Here is a 21,445-nt window from a genome sequence, read left to right on the forward strand (position 1 = left end):
GGTGGGGGGAAGGTGTTTTAAGATTTAGTTTGTATTTCTCGTTATCCTACTATGATTTGATTGGTAATACATTAAACTGATTGGTAATTGGTGAGTGATCTCTCCCTGCCCTTATCTTGACCCAGGAGCCTTTCGTTATGTTTTCTCTCCCCTGTCCCTTTGAGGAGGGCAGTGACAGAGCGGCTTTGGTGGGCACCTGGTGTCCAGCCAGGGTCAACCCACCACAAACATGAATTCTGTAAATAGTGGAAGAAGCATGAGACAGACAAAACCTCTTTAGTGAAAGCACTCAGCCTTTTTCATGTTCTGAATCTACCTTTATTATGTTAATGAAATTCCATGCAGTTCCCAGCAGGGGCATGTGAAAATTATCTTTTCAAATAAATTAATTCAGATCATTTACTGCATATCAAGAAGCTGGTTATAGGTCTTTGATCTTTGTCCTGGTGTAGACGCAGATCAGAGCAGTTATTCAGACTCTCTAACTTGGGCAGTGTCCCCTTAGCCTCCTGGACGGCCGGGGTGCGAGATGGCAGGCACGCGTGTCAGCCCTTGCCCACTGGGGACTCAAGTGTGGAGACCACCTGCTTTAGATTCCCAGGGTGAGCTTAAGTCTGTTCAACCCCAATGGTCCAATATAACTCATGTTCTAATGCCTCTGGGGTACTCGGGCATTCTTTTTGAGAAGAATGAAATACGTATTAGGGCTGATGAGAAGAAATGAGAGAGGTCTAATTTACTTGTTCTTCTACTTTATTTACTGATATTTTTTCAGATAGCCAAAGTTAGTAAGCTCTTTAAATCATGCCTCCTCAACAGAAGTCCCACTAAAGTAATCAGCTACGTGCAGTGAATCTGAGAAACAATCTCTAGGAAAATGAGAAAAATTGAAGTTTGCAACTCTTCTTCCTATGCAATATTCTCCTCTTCGTTCTCCGTGTGTGATGACTGTAAGAGTTAAATACTGCATTTTTCTATGTTACTTTATTAATGAGGCACCAACTAATTAAGTCTGTTACAATTTAGAAAAAAATTTGTGGGATTTCTGTGGGAACAGTATATATGCTATCCTATATTTTGCTTCAGGATAATGTTTTGAACATCATAAATCAAATCATGGATGAATGCATTCCACATGAACGAGCCAACCGAGACTTTTGTGTTAAGTTTCCAGAGGAAATACGCCATGACAACCTTGCAGGACAGCTTTGGTTTGGAGCAGAAGTAAGTCTCTCATGTTTCTCTTACTTGGGGTTAATGGACAGTTCTTTTATGGCATAAAGCCAGAAGTTTAACATACATCTTGAGACTTTTCTGAAAATGGTACATATAATTACAGAGCAAAGTAAACATTGTGGAGAACTTCCTCTGGATGCTCAGCGGAAGGGGAGTCTTGAACTATGGTTTTGGTATTGGTTGGGCTAACAGCACACCAGTTTATTTTTGTAATTGTTTACTGTCATTATGACCACCTTTTAAAAACTATCATTTTGTGAATTAGCATCTCATTAATATTCTTGGTTTATTTTTTTTAAATTTCTTTTTATCTTGATGGGCCATTTCACATCTCGTGCTTTGAAAATCTTACAAAGAAAGAAAGATATATAGGGGAATTTTATCAGGATAAATATTTATCTCCAAAAAATATAAGTGCATGCTGTCACCTTACTTCAATGGCTATATTATGATATTATGCTATAACTTGTGTTAAACTTACATAACTTTGCGCTGACGTTTGTTGCACATAATTCCCTTGGTATATGTGTATGCCACAAATATAATGGTTATGGTTTCTGTGCAAAACACTGAAGTCCATTTTTCTTCCCTGGTTTATCTCGAAGACCTGCTTCTACAGAAACCTGTAGGAGCAAGGGATTTTTGCAGTGAATAAGCTTTAATTATTTTATCCAAGGGAAACATGAAGTGTCAGGAAAAAATTATGTGATACGTAGCATACTTACCCCTGATATGATATGAAGGTGACTAAGCACCATGGGTTTGGTGAGGGGGAGTAGACTAGGCATCCCACCACACAACAGCACATGGTGGTGGTGGTTTCAGCTTTGCCTTTCCTGTATTTGAAGCAATCCTTTGGTTCCTGTTATTATCCATTCTCTTCTCTACCACTTCCTTCTTTCTTTTTAAAGTGCATGCTCTCCATCAGTAGTTCCTGTCTTGTTCAGTCCAATATGCCGCCGTATGTTCTGTTTCTGAAACTGTCTTTGACAGTTGTTAATTGTAGGCTCCTCTGAGTCAAGGAAATCTTGGGTAGAATTTACAAATTAATTTGATATGTCAATGCTTTATAGTTCTGTCCTCAGCAAAAACATCAGCAATTTTTCTTCTCATTATCATGTGACCTTCACTGCCATCATCCAGGTGACACCATGCTCTGTTTTAAAATGCTGAGAGTCTGACACTTTGGCTTAGTGGTACTTCTTTGGTAGTTAGGTAGGAGCAATTGAGGTAATTCTTTCTGCAGGCATCCATAATGAATCCCTGTGAATCCCATTATCCTTTCTTACTCTAAGGGCCAACAAACTGGGATTAGAGCAATAAACAAACAGGAAAATGCCAGCCAAGGTAGTAACTTCTTGCTTTGTGGAAAATGCTTGAGGGACTCACTGAGTCGGTATCTTCTAGGAGGAAAAAAAGTCTCCCTTTATTCACTGTGTTACATAAGCTAATGCTTTTACTCTTTCCAAATCAAACTTTCACTGACTCCAAATCAAACCAACAGGCTGGAGAGACCTGTTGGTTTCAGAGAGTGTACCGTATGCAGCGATGAAGTAATACTAACTCATACTGCTGTTGTAGATACTGTCCTCTGTAAATTCGTGTGGTAAGGAAGACTGTACGGACTGTTAGGAATATAGACTTACGTATCCTTGTCAGTGAAATTGCTCTGAGTTATCAGACTAAGAGTACCTATCAACAGGTAAGACTTGCCCTATCCATACTTTCCTGCAAATACTGCTTTGGCTGATAAGAGGTAACAACATCTTCTCTGAGTGCCCTTAAAACACGAATTGGTGCATCAGGCTGCTGAGCAAGGGCTGGAATTGCAGGTCCCCCATACAGTGCTGCAGAAATACCTCCTATCTAGGGGAGTACGGGGGGAGGGGGGGACACAGGGCTGCAAATGGAGATTAAAAAAAGAAAAAAAAAAAAAAGAGAACTTTGAGACTAGACCAATTTTGTATATTTTCAGTTAATTAAAATATGTCCCTTAATACAGCAAGTATGACTTATATCAGTTCTTGTTGTCTTCCAAATGTATCCATAAAGGAATAAAGCCAGCAGTAGAGATTATTAAATAGTTGTGTTTTAATAGCAAGATTTTTTTTAAAATTGATATGTTATGGTAAAAATCTACTTTTAATGTCTTTGTGAGCTGGTCAGAGGGAGTCTATGTATAACTCTTGGGGCAAGGAGTCTCTTAAATAGCTGCTTTCCAGAAACTGAAAGGGAAGAATCACTCTGTGACCTTGGTGTTTATGTTATATTTAGAATATATTCACAGCTTCTCTGGGAGACAGGATATTGGTCTAGCTGGATCCCTGGTCTTATAGCCAGTGTGACCAGCCAGTTTTGCTGCAAAAAGGCATCACAGTTGCAGAAATTCTGTTCTTTTTGTAAGGAATAGATTTATTTTATAAAATCGGGCAGTCCAGCCTGAATCAAAACAGTCCATTTATCATATTTCAGCTGGATTCACATTCCTTTTATGTCAAACAATCCTTGTGTACATAGAGTGTATAACCTACCAGTGCTTATGCCTAATGGGAGAAGAGGTTCTTTTAAGTTCTTCTGTCAGCTCTATGGCTCTTGCACTTGAACCTCCTCCTGTTCTCTTTTGTCTCCTTGACTGAGCTGCTCCCTAACCTTTTATGTGAAGGCTTATGAGTCTTGACATATCAGTCTTAAATCTTTCACTTGTTTAATAACTTGCAACAGATTAGGGCTAAGTACTGCCCTTGTTCAAAGTATTTAATATTGCATCTTGTGCAATTTTTTTAAACATAAAAGTAACTTTGTAAGAATTAATATTTTCTCTCTTAATGTATTCCATAGTGTTTGGCCGCTGGTTCAATTATTATGAATCGTGAAATTGAGAGTATGGCTATGAGGCCATTGGCCAAGGATCTGACCCGAAGCCTAGAGGAAGTTAGAAATATCATTCGTGACCAGGCCTTAAGGGATTTGAACCTCTACACAGAAAAAATGAGAGATTCACTCAAACATTTTGATGTCCTTTTTGCTGAATTTGAATTAAGGTAAAAGATCTGAAGTAAATGCATTGTGAGTATTGGCTTGACTACTACAGCTGTTGTGTGGCTTGTTGGTTTTTAGAAGTTGGCTGTTTTGTTCTGTTTTCTATATATGGAAAAAGTATGTGATTTTATGCATGGTATTTGAATTCTTCAGTAATTTATTGTGGTGTTAGATTTTTTTTTTTCTTCCAGTGTAGAAATAATGAAAAGAAAATTAAATAGCTTTCTAGCAATCCACATTTGCTCTCTTCAACTAAAGTATAATCTTGCATTTGCATACTGGCATATGGTATTTGAGGGAGGTTTTCCAAGACACAAAAGGAAGCTATAAGTCTCTTCCCTTAATGTTTCCTTTGTCAGAGGAAAGGTGACAAATAAGAGACACGGGGCAGGGCGTGGGGGAAAGTATAGTAACAAATAGTCTAGAGATTATAAGATTTTGTTCTTTTGTGCTTAGAGATAAAAGCAAGATGCACCCAGTGAGTTTAAGAAGACAAACTGAAATCCAATGAAGGAAGTGCTTTTAGACAAGCCATAACTAACTGCAGGAACTCCCTGATTTTAAAAACCTGTGATTGAAAAATGGCTTGGGGGTTTATAGCAAGAATAAAAATAACTGCTTTTGGGGTGAGAAAAGTAACTGTTTATTGCATCAAAGGTCACATTGACCAAGTCTTGCATTGTGCTTCAGAATTTCAGCCAGCTTCCTGCACATCCATTAGATGTTTGTGGTGCTGGACATAGTTACAGACAGGATGCTGGACAAGATCATCTATGGATTTAATATAATACAGCCATTCCTACCCTCAGCAGAACAAGTTTCTTAGAATTGGGTAGTGGTTTAAATTTTTCTTGGGAATAATCCGTAGACTGTCGTGTCTCCTATTACTATTTGCCCCTCCTCAATATTCATATTTCTCTTGTATTTTGCTCAGGCAAGCAATTTTTTCTGATTCAAAAAGCCATCATTATAATGTACACTGAAAAACATTTTCATTGAAAACATTGGCTAAAAATGTGTTTTAAAGCGTGGCTTTGAGTGCAGACACTGATGACAATCAGTAACTGGTTCTTGACAAGTGCCTGTGCACAATTTCAGGCCTGTCCATATGAGCTCTATGTACAGCATTTTTCTTTTTCATTATTTTACAAACAACTTTCTCCCTTCCTGTGTGACCCGTAGTCTACAAGTGACTGCTTAAGTAATACGATGACAGAAAACCACTTACTTTTGCCAATGTTTCTTGCCTTGTGATTCACTGCTTTTGCATGTAATTCCACATAGAAATGAGGCCAACTTTTAAGTCTCCTAAATTGTCTCTGCTGGCTAACTGAATTTCACTAATATAATTTCAGGCAAAACCTTTCTAGATAAAATGTGCATTTTAGTCAGATTTTTTTCTTAAGGAAATGCAGAGTAAACTATTCTGATTGCTAAATATGTTTAGTTATAAATGACTACTGAGTTCCACTGCCTCAATCTGCACTAAGTAAATTGGCTGCATTTCTTACAGATTCTTACACTGTACAGTTTTCATAGTGAGTGATGTCAAAATAAATACAAAATAGTACAGGAAAGTTTATGTTTCTAAGCTGATTTGTCTTGGGTTTGTTTTTACTTATAATCTGATTTGTTAAAGTGTAGACAATAGTAGTATATTGTCTTATAATCTTTGTAGTTATGTGTCGGCCATGGTACCTGTGAAGTCTCCAAAAGAATATTATGTACAGCAAGAGGTTATCGTACTTTTCTGTGAAACTGTGGAGAGGTAAGCATTTTAGCGAAGTACTGGATTTTCATTTCTGTTTACTTTCAGTCTGAGCTTTTGTAGAAATACTTCAACAGTAGTCTTTAAGAAGCATCATAAAACACCAGGTATTTTGCTTTTCTAGTAAGTATCCAAGTGCAAAGTTCAAAAGTATTAAGCATGCTTGCCAGGCACAAGCCTATGCTTTTTGTTTTCTAGACAAAACACCTCAAAAGTTAATAATCCAATAATAACAGTTTTGTTCATATGCCTAGTTACAGATGTGTAAATGAAGACAAAGCATTTAAGTGAGCTATATCTGTTGAGGGCATCAAGACTTAATGATATTTCATGCAAGAATACATGCATGGGGAGATGATTCAAATCATCTGTGAACCTCTGGTGATTATCATAAAGAACTTGTAAAGGCTCTTGAAAATCTTAGAGGACTGGAGCTTGACTATTTCTCTATGAAGAGATGATGTTTAAAAAAAAACCCAAACCAACCACCAAACAATCCAGCAATTCATAAGCTCTTTTAGGTGTATAAGATCGTAAGAAAAATGTGAATCTGTTTGGAATGTGCTGTGTTGAACAACTTTTTCCCTGGTGACAGAGTAACTAGCCTAGCAGGTGGGCAGTAGAGGGGAACAGCATGTGAAATACCCAGCTCTGAGGTTTTGAGCAGTGCAACAGTCTTCTGGGTAGGAAACTAGTGAAGCGTAGTCTGGGTGAAATTATTAGAGACCAATTGACTGTAAAATGCACTTGCAATAAGTTTTCGTTTTACTGTCATATTAGGAGAACTTGTGAAGTAGGACCTTGGGTCTGGTGTGGTTGATACTTTCATTAAAGGAATGAAGGAGTACAGAGCACACTGCCACAATCTGTAGAAGACACCAAAATCTGAGGTGTTTCAAGCATTTTAAAAGGCAGGATTACAACTCAAAATGGTCACAACAAGTAGGACTTACCTTGCCTCAGCTGAAGAACTACTATATATGCACCGTTTTCCTCTTACTGGGCAAATATGTGATTTCTCATTTGCAGCTTTGGATAATCTGGCAATGGACTGTAGGAAAGAACAGGGGGTAAGAGTGGGCCACGCGCTGATGAGTCCATGTACTGTTAGCACAAAGCAGTGCTTGCTTTGTGGTTGTTTCGCTGTCCACCAACAGCAGTGTTGGCATGACTAGTATTAACAAGGAATAAGAAAAAGTTATTTCCATTCTTTTCAGGACCAGTCAGACCTCAGTGGGACTAGTGTGCAGTTTTGAGTGTTACTTACTGATGTGGACGAATGGGGAAAGAAATTTGAGGAAGTTATGAAACTTACGAGTAAATTAAGAAATTGTGAAGGAACTTGGAAAATACAGCCAAGTGAAAAGCCCAAACAAATTGGGTTTTGGTCTAAAAGGAGCTTAAGATATTTGAAAAGTTATTACAGGATAATGAAGTGTCCCCCAAATATTAAATTCTCAGACTTCAATAGTAGTTGCTGTATAGAGCTGGGTATTTTTAGTTTGGTTTGTTACTTTAGGGAGGGTTGACCTAGAAGATTATAGTAAGTATTTTTTGAAAATGAAATAAAATACTTTCCCTATGACTTTAAAAATGTTTCTTTTAGTTGAAAAACTCTAAGCAGCAGTGGTTGTCAATAAGAAGCTGAAGCTTGACATGAAATAGCAAATAAAAAGGGAAAGTGGCATAAAAATTAGTTTGGTTTAGAGGCCTATAAAAGCTTTAAGTGTTCAAAGGTTATTTTTTTTATATGAATGTTTTTTAAAGCAGGCACTACAGCAGTCAGTTATATACATAGTGTTTTAGACTGTACAAAAATAGTTCATGAGGTGAATACTATCAATTTGGTTTGGCTTCTAACAGTTTTTTCCAAATTTTTCCTGTTGAAATGTATTCTTCAAAAGTTTGATCTCTTACTAAATAATTTTATTCTTCTGCTTAGAGCCTTAAGGCTTGGATACCTCACTCAAGATATGATAGATGACTATGAACCGGCTTTAATGTTTACAATTCCAAGATTAGCCATTGTATGGTAAGTAATTTTCTTAATTACTCTCCACTGTACCTCACTTGAAGTTTTATTGAAGATTTCAAAAACTTTGTTCAGAATTTTGGCATATTTTCTTTCAACTGAGTTTGCTTGTACTTTCTTTTAAAAAGTAAAAAAAGGATGATTATGTCTTGGAGGTTTTGTTTGTTTGTTTTGTTTTTTTTTTCTTTTTAAATCATTGCCAGTTTCATGTAGAATGTCAAGAGGAAAAAAAGAAAAGAGAAGGTAGAAGCCGAAATGTAAAAGGCAGGAACCTGGAACAATTCATCTGTCATCCTCCAGAAAGAAATTTAAAAATTAAGAACATCAGCCTGTAGAAAGTTACGTTGTCAGAAATATTTTTTGAAAGCACACATTTTGTGTCACTCAAAAATAATATGACCTAAGGATGCAAGTCCTGAAAACTAAAAATTTTCAATAGGAATTGTGTATTTTTCTTAATGGCTCTAGGTTCAAAAGGAATTGTCATGACAAACTGCATTGTGACCACTAAGTTAGACTTAAATCTTTTTCAAAGAAAGTATTAACATGTATAACTTTTATGTAGATTTGTTCACTGTACTGACTACTCAAGACAACTAAATTAAAACAGCTGTTGCTTCATGTGCTTTTTGCAATATTGAACAAATCAGATGCACTTTTCCTAATGAGTCTTCCTGATTTAATTAGACCGCAGTTTCTCTGGAGTAAAGCTAGCATATTTTTAATATTTTACCATTGTGAATGTTTTGAAGTAAGCTAGTTGTAAGTAGTATAAATGAGGGAAATAAGAAACCTCAGATTCTGAGTGCAGTACACTTCTCAGGAAATCCCTGTGGCCCATTGTTCCTTTTAAATAGGATATTGTCTGTAACTGTCATTCTAAAAATAACAACAGTAGTAATCTGCTTATCAAAAGACAACGGGAATATGAGAACTCAGTTTGAAGCTGCTGGAAGACACAGTGAAGAAGAATACATCATGACTAACTGGAAAACCAACGGTGCTCTGGAAAATACACCAAATTACAAAAAAGGACAGACAGGGAGAAGACAAAAAAGTTTAACTACTCCTAAGTATCTGGTGATTAAAAATAAATCACTGCCATGTGAAGTTCTCACAGAAAAACTGCACCATCCAGGTATGGTGTTGTCCGGAAAAAATGCAAGCCTCTTATTTGGACGGTGAAAGGAGAAGCCTTTAAATCTAAGATAGATGCACCTCAAAGTTGCAATGCTGTTGCTCTCTGTCTTAATGAGAAGGCTGGGTCTGGAGCAAGGAGAAGTGCTGGATGCCCTCAGTCCTCTAATAGCAAAGCTTTAAAGAATACTTTTCAGAGTAATTTTTGTCAAAAGTTTCTTTTCAGACATCACTTGGCCATACATGTTGTACAGTGTTATGTTGGCTAATATGTTAACAGGTGTCAGTGAACTTTGAACCTAATAGGAAATAATGACACACTTTTTTCCAATTTTTAATTCTTTCCATGGTACAACTATATTCAACCTTTGATTCAGGACTCTTTCAAGGGTCATATATACAGAGGCCGTTTCATATTTTTTTCGTAGTGATCTTGCTCTCTTCTAATTTTATTTTTATTGGTTTTTTTTAAATTTTTCCGAGGGTTAAGCTCTATAGAAAGCAAACTATACCTGGAAATTGCCGAAGGAATCGTGATTTTGCGTCAGTTAGAAGTTTAGTGAGAGCAGTTTCAAGCTTCTACTCAGCAAAGTAGTAACATTTGCTTAGGCAGAACATTAGTATGTGAGTCAGCGGTAACTACTTCGCTTCCTGTCAGCCTGCTTGTTGAAGCTCAGAAAGCTTAGGAAAAAAAAGTACTTTATTAATAAAAGTGTCCTTGGTAATAGGATAATGTGTCTTAAGCCACCAAAAATAAAGTGACTTGCAAAAGAAGCAACTTTTCTCTCTCTCTTCCCTCTTCTGCTCCTACCCTCAAAAACCCAAGTCCCCAAAACAATGCTGATCAAATTTAGTAGTCGAATTTCTTGGACCTTCTGTTACCTTGACAATTCTGAACTTTCTGATGGCCATCTTCAAGCCTGATGGGAGACCACAGTACTATCCTGGTACCAAGGCATGAGCCAGACTATGGGTTTATAAACAGAAGGAAAAAAGCAATATTTCCCAGGTGGTAAACAGTGTAAGTGGTCCTTTTTTTTTTTTTATATATATTTCAATGGGACTCATAACTTGACACCAGCTTTGCTGCTGTGTCTCACTCAGCCTTCAGTGGTCACACAGGGTGCTCGTTAGTGAACAGGCAGTGAGCAAAAGACTTCAACAGTTTTTTTTAGTCAGCCGAGGGTCCCCATTACTCTGGATGATTTGGATGCAGAGTAGCTAGGAAGCTCTCTGAAGCAACACGTAATTTGAGTGTAAGAAAAGGAACATAGCTTTGAAATACCTTGGGTAACTGAGCACTGACTGTAAGGGCAGGAAGAGGAAAATGGCCTGGGAAAAATAAAACCTATGTAATCTTGAGTGTGAGAATATGTGATCCATTTGCCTTTGAGAAACATTTTATTTTCAGTGGACAGAGGATTAAACAGTTTCAAGCAGTGTGGTGCCTGGTGTAGGTGCAATCCACTTTCTCAGACACTGCAGTATGAGGCAGGAGATCACAGAAGCACAGAATCATTAAGGTTGGACAAGACCTTTAAGATCATCAAGTCCAACCATCAACCCAACACCACCATGCCCACTAAACCGTGTCCTGAAGCGCCATGTCCACATGTTTTTTGAACACTTCCAGTGATGGTCACTCTACCACCTCCCAGGGCAGCCTGTTTAATCCCTGACACACAGGGTTTGGGCAGTAGTGGTTCGGTCAGGAGGAACTATTGAGATATCTACAATGAAGTACACTGAGGCTTTCAGGACCGTGAATTAACCTCTTTCCAGGGAAATTTCTACAAGTGCTTAGTTGATTTAGAAGCATGGTATTATCAAAATGTGTTTTGTTTGATTTGGCAAATATGTTTTTTACGACATGTTAATACCAGGTTGTATTTATCTGAGAGGTAGAAAAATAGGAGCTTAAGAGTCAACTATCTTACCTAGAAACTATTTAGACTGGAAAGAAAAACCTATTTGCAATCTCTCTCAAGTCAATGGACTTACCTCAACTTCCTTGATAATCAGTTACTTTTTCCCTTTTTTTTTTTTTTTTGAGTCAGACACAGCAATGAAGTAAACGTGTGTTCTTCTCCTTATGCTTCCATTGCTTTTTCTCCTATGCTTTCGGGGGGGTGGACAGAGAGGAGGGGATCTTCTTCCTTTTGCTTTAAATAGCATTTGTTTCTAACTGTGGGTGAATAAGAAAACGTAACAAAAAAATAAGATAATGTGTAACTTGAGTGTAGTTCTAATGTTTATGTACAGTTGCTTTTCTGACTCCTTATTCAGTAGTTGCTCTGTGTAATGACATTTTCATTTTTGTGTGTGTGTTCATGCTTGTGTTTGAATTACAGTGGCCTTGTTGTCTACTCCGAGGGACCATTAAACTTGGACCATAAACCAGAAGATATGTCTGAACTCTTCAGACCTTTTCACACTTTGCTAAGAAAAATAAGGCAAGTAATAAAAGGTGGTTGCAACTGCTCCTCTTCTGAAGTGAAAATCAGAGGTCTAACAAAGAACACATAAATGTGTAGAAAAGTGCTTCTGTTTATTACATTAACCATAAACTGCATTTTCCTCTCATCTGCCTGATATACCCATGAAAACAGTTTTTCATTTCATGGGAGTTTTCTGAACTTTTCATCTCTCTCTGATAGTTTTTTTTTTTCCTGCATATAATTTTATTACATTTCAGATTTTCCTTACGGTTGTATGATGTCTGAAATACTAAAGTTGTAGTTTATTTTTGGGAGATCCTGTTTCTAATTAGCATCAATATTTCTGTTTAACTAGGCTTATTACATTTTCTTAGTATGTTATGATGCAGTACTTAATTTTTAATGTAATAGAAACGACTATCAGTTTTTCATATTGCGGATCTGTGTTTACAGGATGGATCAGTTTATATATACCTCTTTTTACAGTGCTTAAGTCTTGGTAACTGTTGGAGATGTGGATTTTGGCTCAACTTAAGTTGTGTTTTGGCTCAATTTAAGGGTATTAAAATACGTTTTTCTTAGTTGAGGTCTTTAGGTCTTTAGGAAATGGATCTGTTACTTTGGAGAACTCAAGCGCTATCTTTACAGGATCTTTGTATTCTTTTTTTTTTATATTCACCCTTAAGGTATTTTATCTGGGTGTTAAAAAAAAAAAACATTTTCTAAATCCATAAACTCTATTATTTTCTCAGAATTTGAATTTATATACCAAATGCAAATTTTATTCCTAGAAATCTCTACAGATAATTTGGCAGAAGTTTTTCTTTCCTGTGTCTAATTTTCACCTGTTTATTGTCATCTCTGTATGTTATGATGACAGTTTGATATAAGAATAGTTTTCACAGTGATAAATTTATGCAGATTAATCTCCCCTCGCCTGTTAGAGGTGAGCCATGTCCTGAGAGAGAAACCAACCTCTGAGGGATGGTTCAGAGAGAAGCCCATTTCTAAAGTTAAGCTTTTATGAATATCCAGACCACATCCTTTTGTGTGCCTTGAAGATTTCTGTCTAGAAGTAATATAGTTTTATTTTTAGGTACATTAACAATATTCATATTGAAATCTCATAATTAAGACAAATCCAACATATTGGGGTGAGTTGTTTTGTTTTTACGAAACACCAAGTAAAGAACAACATGAATTGAGGAGCAAAACTTAAGTTAGGAGGGGGAAAAAAAACTTTAATGGTAGTGAAGCTTAAGATATCTGTGAAGTTTACATTAAAATACATTATTCCCAATACATGGCTATCACAGAACTTTTCACCAGTACTCCACTAGCTGACTAAAGCCAAAAGAACATTTAAAAGCTAATATACTTCTTATAATCCGTACTTTCTGCTTACTCCTTACATTTCACAACACAGAAAATGAAAATCAATGAAGTCAGTTTATTGCTTAGTCCATTTAATTTTCAGTTACTTTGAACTTAATGCTTGGCTTGAAAACACATTAGTAAAATGCTTGTGGGTTCAGTAACTACAATTTTCGATGCAAACTCCAAAAAATGAAAAGACTCTTCCAAATTTGTTTTTTCAAAAAGTTCTGTTATACTTTGACTTAGGTTATGTTTATTCTTTAACGTGAGTGTTAAGAGTCTAGCAGGCAAAGTTTGCGTAGTGTTTTTAGTGAGATAGCATCTATCAGAGCAAAAATTTAAGCAAGTTAAGATGTCATGTGAAATTTCATCTCTGGCAGTCTCTGAATTGAAGGAATGTCAAGGAACTTGAATACTTGAAAGAACTGGGCCCAGAAAGATCATTTAGCAATATTCCTGAATGAAAAATACATTGAATGAAAGTAACAATGAGATACAAATAAGTGTGCAGTACATGTAGAAGTATGTCAGCTGTCTAGAATTTTTTATTGCAGTGTTTTTAACTCATCAGGTAATTCCTGCTCGGTGGGAATGTTCACGGAAACCTGTGAAGGAAGATGGAATGAGATACTTGAGCAAAGAGAGAGCATTTTTTCCAGGAGTCTTTCTCCGGTCTCCATCGCCAGTACTTAATGAATGAAAATAGATTCAAGTAGTCTTTTAAAATAGTTGCATCCTGTAGTGCAGTTGTGTGCCCGTTGGAAGAATAGAGAACACCACCTTTACTGTAGAATATCATCACATCCCAGTAAATTTCGCTGTAAAATTCTATAACTTCTTAGCCAACTAAGTATTTTAACTCATGGAATAACACCGAATATACAGCTGATTATTTTGTAGGATTGCAGGTAATTTTTAAGCTGTATGATCCTAAACCGTCCCTCCTATTAAAGGCAGTGATAAGCGCTGTATTTGTGTCAATCCACAGAATTAATTCAGAACTAGCAGAGAACATTTTTGGTGTTGTATTGGTGGCTGGCAACTTAATAGAGACTGTGAAGACTCTCTGAGCAAAAGCAGCAGGGGTTCTTGTTTAGGTTTTGGTAAGGTTGAGCAGGAAACAATGACTTTTAATGTTTTAATTAATACTTAAGCCAAGTGCTTGTGTTGATTTTTATTTTAGATATAAGACGTCAGCATTGGTGTTTTGTACATCTACCAATGCGTAATTATATAGTAGTGTTATCTCTGTTCCTTTTAAACAAAGCCATTTGAACCATTTCTGCAATCTGCCTAGTGAGCATACAAAGCATAGATATTTAATTTAGATGCCTGTGATGGTGAACATTCTTGTGATAAAATATTACCTATACTATGTATAGATTTGAGGCTGCTATATGGAGATTTTCAGAGGTGAGTGAACTTGGCGTTTTGCAGTACTCCTTAATTCTGCCCTTTTTTCAGAGCCCTCTGCTTGCCTGATGCTTGTTTCTGGACCATTATAATTGATGGCAGGGTCCCTACGGATTTTGGTGGTGCAGAATCAAGCAGGTTGCAGACCAAGTGGTGCAGAATCAGAGGATCATACCATTTTAAGTACACTGCAACCTTTCTGTATCATTGACTAGAAATCAAATGCAGTATTCCTCTTGGCAGTGTGTTAAAGAAAGGGGGTCGTGGGGGTGTGAAACTCATATGCTTTTGAAGTGTGCACAGTGATTGGGGGGAAACTGGTTAGTTTTTCCAGGATGGCTGTGTTTAAAACTTTGAGTCGACTTAAAACTTTTGCAGTAAAGGAGTACCAGTGATATCTGTTATATATCAGTATTGGCTTCTCAGTGTCGATGTATCGGAGCAGGTCTGCGGACTTCGGTGTGCTGAACTCGGCTCAGTACTGCAGAAGCAGGAGGGTGCAAATTGCATTCCTCAGCTTGCATCATGTTCTTATGCTGGCAGCTCCATAAAGACAGCTATTTGTGCTCTGTTCAGAGCATGGACTGAAGCACAGGCTGGCAATATCAATGATGTTGTTCTCTGAAAACAGACAAGTTAAAATTCTAGTCAGAATAACTAATTAAAAGTTAATGAATGAGGCTTGGGGGGAATGTGAGAGATCAGTGTACCTGGCTTTTTGTGGCCCTGTCTTGTATTCAGCCAAATTTGTCTTTAAATGGACATCTGGCCTCAGATCTTTGAAGAAGTAATTTCTGCACCCTGGATATTGGCAGTAGAGTAAAATATGTTGATTGGTTTTGCAGTAGGCAGAGTAAATTTCTACTACTGCTTGTAACAAGCAGGATACATCTTAAGAACTTGCCTTGTTTTTCTGCCAGTGGCTAAAACCCCCCGCAAGAAAAAGGTCCCTTTTTTTTTCATGCTCGCCCAGGGCCTCCAGCCACTGGCAGAAAAATGCTCCTTGTATTTTCAAGGCTAGACTGCCTTCCTGTGATACAATGCCAAAAAGAGTCAAAGCAGGTGAAATCTCAACATGCGCCTCTTAAAGTTAGTGTTTTCTAAAGCCTCTGTGAGAAGGAAGTGCCCCACTGCTCCCGGGTGGATTGAGAAGCTCACTTTACCTGTGGCTTCTGAATAATGAAAGCAGAGGGAGAAATTCTTTCTTCCATACGAGTACTTGCTTGGATCCAATGACTAGTTACAGATGCTTCAGCAGAAAGGAAATGAACTGTGGAAGTAGCTACAGCTTAATTAAACCTTATGGTTTAATAATGGTGCCTGATGTTTGGTTTTAAACTTTCAGTAGTGAAATTAACATTTCTTTCTGTATACTAGTTGGCATTAATTTTTTTCTCAGTAGCCACATAGGCATTTTAAAACATGCCACATTCTGAAATGAGTATATTATATTGTTATAATAGATTATATTATATTTTACAGTATATAATTATATATTACATAGTTATATAATATATTGTATATTGTCATACATGATATTTGTATTACTGTATAATCTTAATATATAATGTATGTTATATAAATTATATATTAATATGCTATATACCATATAACTATATATTATACAGTGAATCCTGTATAATATATAGAGTATAAAAAAATAACTGTTAATCAAACATTTGTCACCTTGCAAGGAAACTTTGATTTAAAACAGCTCAGTGACTCTAGCGGTTTTTTAGGTGGAGAAGGGAAGATAATTGTCCAAAACTCTTCTAGAACAAGCTGTAGTTGTTAATAGCAAAACTTCTGGTGTTTGAATTGGGAAAATGAGCATATTTCCTTTGAATTTAAAGCAGGATTATTTCGCTACTGAAATAACAGGGCTGGTGGACTACCACATGTAACATAACTGATTATGTATAGCAATTCCTGCAAGGCAGCGTGGGTCTGACTCACCTAAAAAGACATGAGGACTCTCAGCTGATATAATTGATTTTTTTAATATTTTTTTTAACTAACCTTTATTTACTTATCCTCAAACCGCGCAAAATTGTTCTTAAATTTTGAGGTGGTGTTACTGGCAGAAACAGAGTTCATTACTCAAGTCAACAAAGCTAGCCAGCATAAAGTAAGTATGTATTTCCAGCACGCACTTTACAGTGAACGTGTGAAACCTGTATCAGGTAGGTCTGAGCAGTCGGGCTCTCTGTGCCGTCAGAGAGGAAGCCGAGCAGCTCTGGGCACCCAGACATCCAGGAATCCCAGGCGCTGCCATGCAATGGTCTGGAGAATGCATGAAATCCCAGACTAGATGCTGAAGGTCAGAAGATTCAATCTTACGTTTTCTCTGGGCCCATTTCATTCCCAGTTACGCTGATGAGCTTGGATGGAAAGCAAATTCCTTTGAGTGTTGCTAGTATAGTCTATAGTTGTAGAAGTTCCTAATTCTTACCTCGTTTTGAGAAGAGGGTATGACTGTGGTGTATGGAGAAGCACAGCTGATGTTTAAACAGTTGGCTGTTGATCAGTTCCTGACACGCATATTTTCATCCATGCAAGAAAAGTTCACTGAGGATTATTGAACCCAAGGATGCCACCTTGGTTCAGAAATCCCTGAGCTACAGGCTGCTGGAGGCTGGTAGGATGCGCTCAGCAGAGATCACCGTGTGCTTGTCCCGCTTGTATGCTCTTCCTTAGACTGTTGTCAGAGACAGGCTTCTCTGCTTGGTGGACTCTGGCCTGACCCAGAAATATCTTATGTTTTTAATATCTTTGCAAAGGTGAGGGACAAGCTTAAACCCTTCACTGTTATGTTTGTGTGCTTACTGTGTTGTGTTTTTTCTTTTAAATTAAAAACTCAGCTGTTTCTAAAATCCAACATTACATTGTTTCTGCTTATAAAATCCTGCATCATGGCATTTCTGTAAAAACTGGCAAACTGAAAATTCATAATACAAAGCCTTATGGCAAAAATCATGTTATTCTATGTTTTTATTGATTATATTGGTATAATTCTTTCAAAAATAAACAATACAGCCATTTTTATGCTCACCTTAAAACATAAACCATTTTCTGTCAGTTTGGTTTTATGATGATGATAAAACGCTTAATCTCTTACAGACACTGATTACTCTTTAAATGAAAGATCTGAGTAATGAGATGGTATCATTATATATGGTTTAGACAAAAGAAAGGAATGTATAGGTCTTTTAAAATGTTCTAGTGTGCCAGATAGCAATACTGGTTTATAGCTTTATTAGGTATGTGGGCCTAACAAAGGTTATCCATTTCCCTAATTCATTTATGACTGAAAAAATTGTTAAACTTTGGACTAGAAGATGCATATGGAATGATTTAAAGAAATACTAAGTTCTGTATTAGCAAATGTGGAAATAAGTGAAAAGAGGAGGATACAGTGATGCAATTGTTTTTATAAGGGATTTATTCCATAGGCTTAGTTGTTGTTTTTTCAGGGTCATATAACTCTTTTATATAAAAAGCATGATTTTTTTTTTTTTAAATAAAGATGTTAATTGTACGGAATGTACATAACCATAAAACTGTATAATTCTTACTTAAACATGCTTATCTAAACTTGTCTTTTTTTAAATTGTAGGGTAGCTGATATACAAGTCAGATACTGTACTGTCAGATACAGATGTACTTTTTGGGCAATTTGATCTTTTAGTGGTAGTACTTGGAAAAATATTTGGTCTTTGAGTTAACTAGTTAAGAATGCAAGCCGTTGACTGGAAATCAAGATGTGACATGTGTTGAATGTTTCTTTGGGGTTTTTTTGGTCCCCTTGTTTAGACTGAAGTTACTCCCTTCAGGGGAATTCTTTTAATATGTGGCAGTGGTGGTGATGATGATGATGATTATTAGGCCAGCTGTATGTCACTTGCTAGCCAATGATTTCTAAACGTGAGGAATAATGGATTCCTACCCTCTGTTGAAACAGAAGGCCTTGCTTTTCCCATCCATTCATTTATGCTAAAATATACTTGCCGGTCTTTGAAAACATTGACGGCAGTTCTTGACAGAGGATATTTTTATATTTCTAAATGAGAAACATAGTGTAAATCAAATTCAGACCTAAAATTAAGTGCTGCTGTGTCTGTGGGTTTGTTTTAAAATTATAAAGCACTTAAGCATAACCGCCTCAAATAACACTTTGGTTTTGGGGGCTCATAGTCCTAAAACTGCGATACTGAGGACACTTGATAACACTGGAGATGCTGTGTGTCTCTAGACAACAGAGTTTAGTAAATACCAAAATGTTTGCTTTTAGGCCTGCCTGATTCTTAACATTATGCAGAAGCTTAACTCTCTAATGACCCAGTTATGTGTTTGAGGCAGCACTCCAACTTCCAATCCCTATTTCAGTGAACAGTCTTCTAAGACATCAGTGTTGCGTATGCGATGCTACTATTTTCAGTGAATTCTTTTTATCTGATAATATAATGGTGTGAAACTTATGCGGTACTCTTTTGCAGAATAATTTTCAGAATCTGGTATGAAAGGTCACAGATTGGTTTGCTAATCAAAGTAAAATTTGTGAATTAAAAATTAAAATGATAAAATACATCTAATTGTGAGTAACACTTTCACTATACGTAGATGGGGAGAGAGAAAAATCTAGTTTTGGGTGTGATTTGATTTATTCGGGGGCTTCATTGCAAGGATATAAATAATTTTGTACCCTGTATTTGCATGAGTAATCTCAAATTCAAGCATCAGCAATCACATGGGTTCTGAATATGAATGCCAAATGTAGCATGAGTTACACAGCTGAAAGTACTGTGTGCCCCCAAGTTCTGGATTTCTGTACTAACAGTAAAAGCTTTTTTAAAATCTGTAATGTTACTGTCTCCTGTGGCTGTAAATGCAGAGTGATGTGTGTATTTCTTCATTTTCAGGGATCTGCTTCAGACATTAACTGAGGATGAACTGCACACACTGGAACGTAACCTCTGCATCTCTCAAGATGTGGATTTTCCTGTCAGAGCAGATCCTGAAGTACCCTCTGTCATTACACCGGGCATAACCACGACTTTGCCTGCTAAGGAGCTTTCGGCAAAAGCTGAAAACACAGAGGCTGAGCTGGCTTGTTCTATGCAGTATGATGAACAGGAGCTAGAACAGCTGAATAGGATGGTACACAGAGTCGGAGATGAAATGTCTTCTCTGCTTTCCCCTCCAAGCATCTGTCAGTCTCCAGCTCACAGACCTAGCCTAAGAAATAGTTCTAGCACAGAAGCTTCACCAACAAGACACCATCTTGACAATTTAACTGATGAAGAGGACAGAGTGTTTTTTATGGATGACCTAGATGGAGCAGGAGAAGCTCTTGCTGGGTTGGATTCAGTAAGTGATACTTTTGCGTGGGTGAATAACCCTTGCCACGATTCAGAACAGAACCTGCAATATAGAGATGCTTTGCTGTACGAGAATGGCCATCAGACGGAGGAAACTTTGCTTTTAAAAGATGCTGAAAGTGACTTAAGCAATAATAACAATATTGAAGATAGCAAACAGATGTCTGGCATTTCAGTTCAGAATTCATGCAGCTGTCTAGAAGGTCCGGACTCACAGTTATACCTCAATGGCTGGGATGCATATGCTGATGATGCAGAAATGGCGGAAGTGATAGCTCACAGGACTGGGGGAATGAAAATATCTGCTACTGTAATATTCAATCCTAAATCTCCCTCTAGCTCAGAATCCCCAGTAACAACTCCAGAAGCAGCTATTAGTTGTGTTCCTGGATCTGCTAATCCATTAGCAAATGAGGAGGAGGATGAATCCCATAAACTCAGTATAGCTGCCACAAACTGTCTAATTAATTCCTGTGTGTGTTGTGGCAGCTGTGAAGACAGCAGGGAGGACAGCATTGCAGGTTTAAAGACTAAACATTCTGCAGGAGGTGTTGTAAATGCTTCATACACATTAGTAAAGTCTAAGGAAATGGACCATGTAGATAACTTGGACAATTCAGTCCCTGCACAGGAAACATTAAAACCTGAAACTTCTGCTTTGTTAGCAGAAAGAGACTTTGGCAGAGAAGAGCAAAAACTGCCAATCTCCTCTAAGTGCCTGACACATTCCTCAGGTTCACAGGTAGGAGCAGAAAATGACTCACAAGGAGAGTCAGAAAGCATCTCAAATCAGCAGAGGAAGTGGGAGAAGAGAAAACAACTATGTGATAAAAAACTGGACAACAGTGACGATCCTAGTAGTGAAAGGACAGCAAAGGAAGATGTAAAGTCAAGATCTAGTTCAAGGTAAGAGCAACTTGATGTTTTGGTAGTAATTTGCACGTAAATAAATTCTATATCCTTGTACTTTAGTAATCGATGTATAATTAATGTTGATTTTTTTAAAAATAGTGTGTTGCAGGATTAAGGAATTTTTCAATATAAGTTTTTTTTAGTGCAAGTAGCTTTTTATTGGACTTCCTCAGCTTTTTGGGAAAACATTTAGAGAACACCTGAATTTTAATCATATAATGTCTCTACATAATTGAAATCAAGTTCACTAATCTTACCAACTTAATGTAAGAAAGAGTGCATTGCTGCTAAACATTACCTGGGTCATTATCTCTGTTGTACCCTGCTGTTTTGCAGGGAAAGTGTGTCTGGCAGATACTAAAAAGTTAACTTCTGGCATCAGTGCATGAGATTAAATTGGGATCTAAACACATCTTACCTTAGCTTCATTTGAGAGAACGGGATTGATCTGATAACATTGCGTGTGGGCATGAATATATTTGTGAACGTGTGTGTGCTGAAGGAGCCTAACAGAGTGCAGAAGCAGCTTTTAAACCTATTGGACAATTTCAGCCAAAGCTGATAGAAAAATAGGGGTCATGGATTAAGTTTCTACATATTTAATGACAGTAAGGAACTAGGTAACAGGGAGAGGCCATAATAGTTGTGTCAGAGAAAATGCCATGCTTCAGCTCAACTTTGATTAGACAATAGGGATCCTACACACATCAGCAGG

At 37.1% G+C, this 21,445-nt stretch overlaps 1 protein-coding gene across 4 annotated transcripts in view; it reads left to right on the forward strand.

The window, feature by feature from the left end:
- The first annotated feature begins 1,081 nt into the window (after positions 1 to 1,081).
- The window catches only part of ZFYVE28 (zinc finger, FYVE domain containing 28), a 59,065-nt gene continuing 38,701 nt past the window's right edge, over positions 1,082 to 21,445 (forward strand). For 2 of the 4 annotated variants that reach the window (XM_010296295.1, XM_010296298.1), the window contains exons 1-6: positions 1,082 to 1,224; positions 4,075 to 4,277; positions 5,954 to 6,043; positions 7,986 to 8,075; positions 11,564 to 11,665; positions 19,360 to 20,724. In XM_010296295.1, the coding sequence (XP_010294597.1) occupies positions 1,117 to 1,224; positions 4,075 to 4,277; positions 5,954 to 6,043; positions 7,986 to 8,075; positions 11,564 to 11,665; positions 19,360 to 20,724 (1,958 nt within the window). In that variant the 5' untranslated portion in view covers positions 1,082 to 1,116. The remainder of the gene's footprint in view (positions 1,225 to 4,074; positions 4,278 to 5,953; positions 6,044 to 7,985; positions 8,076 to 11,563; positions 11,666 to 19,359; positions 20,725 to 21,445) is intronic. The other 2 variants (XM_010296297.1, XM_010296299.1) reach the window with 2 other exon arrangements.

This window comes from Phaethon lepturus, unplaced genomic scaffold (assembly GCF_000687285.1).
Source record: "Phaethon lepturus isolate BGI_N335 unplaced genomic scaffold, ASM68728v1 scaffold15981, whole genome shotgun sequence".
In the NCBI taxonomy this organism is placed as follows: domain Eukaryota; kingdom Metazoa; phylum Chordata; class Aves; order Phaethontiformes; family Phaethontidae; genus Phaethon; species Phaethon lepturus.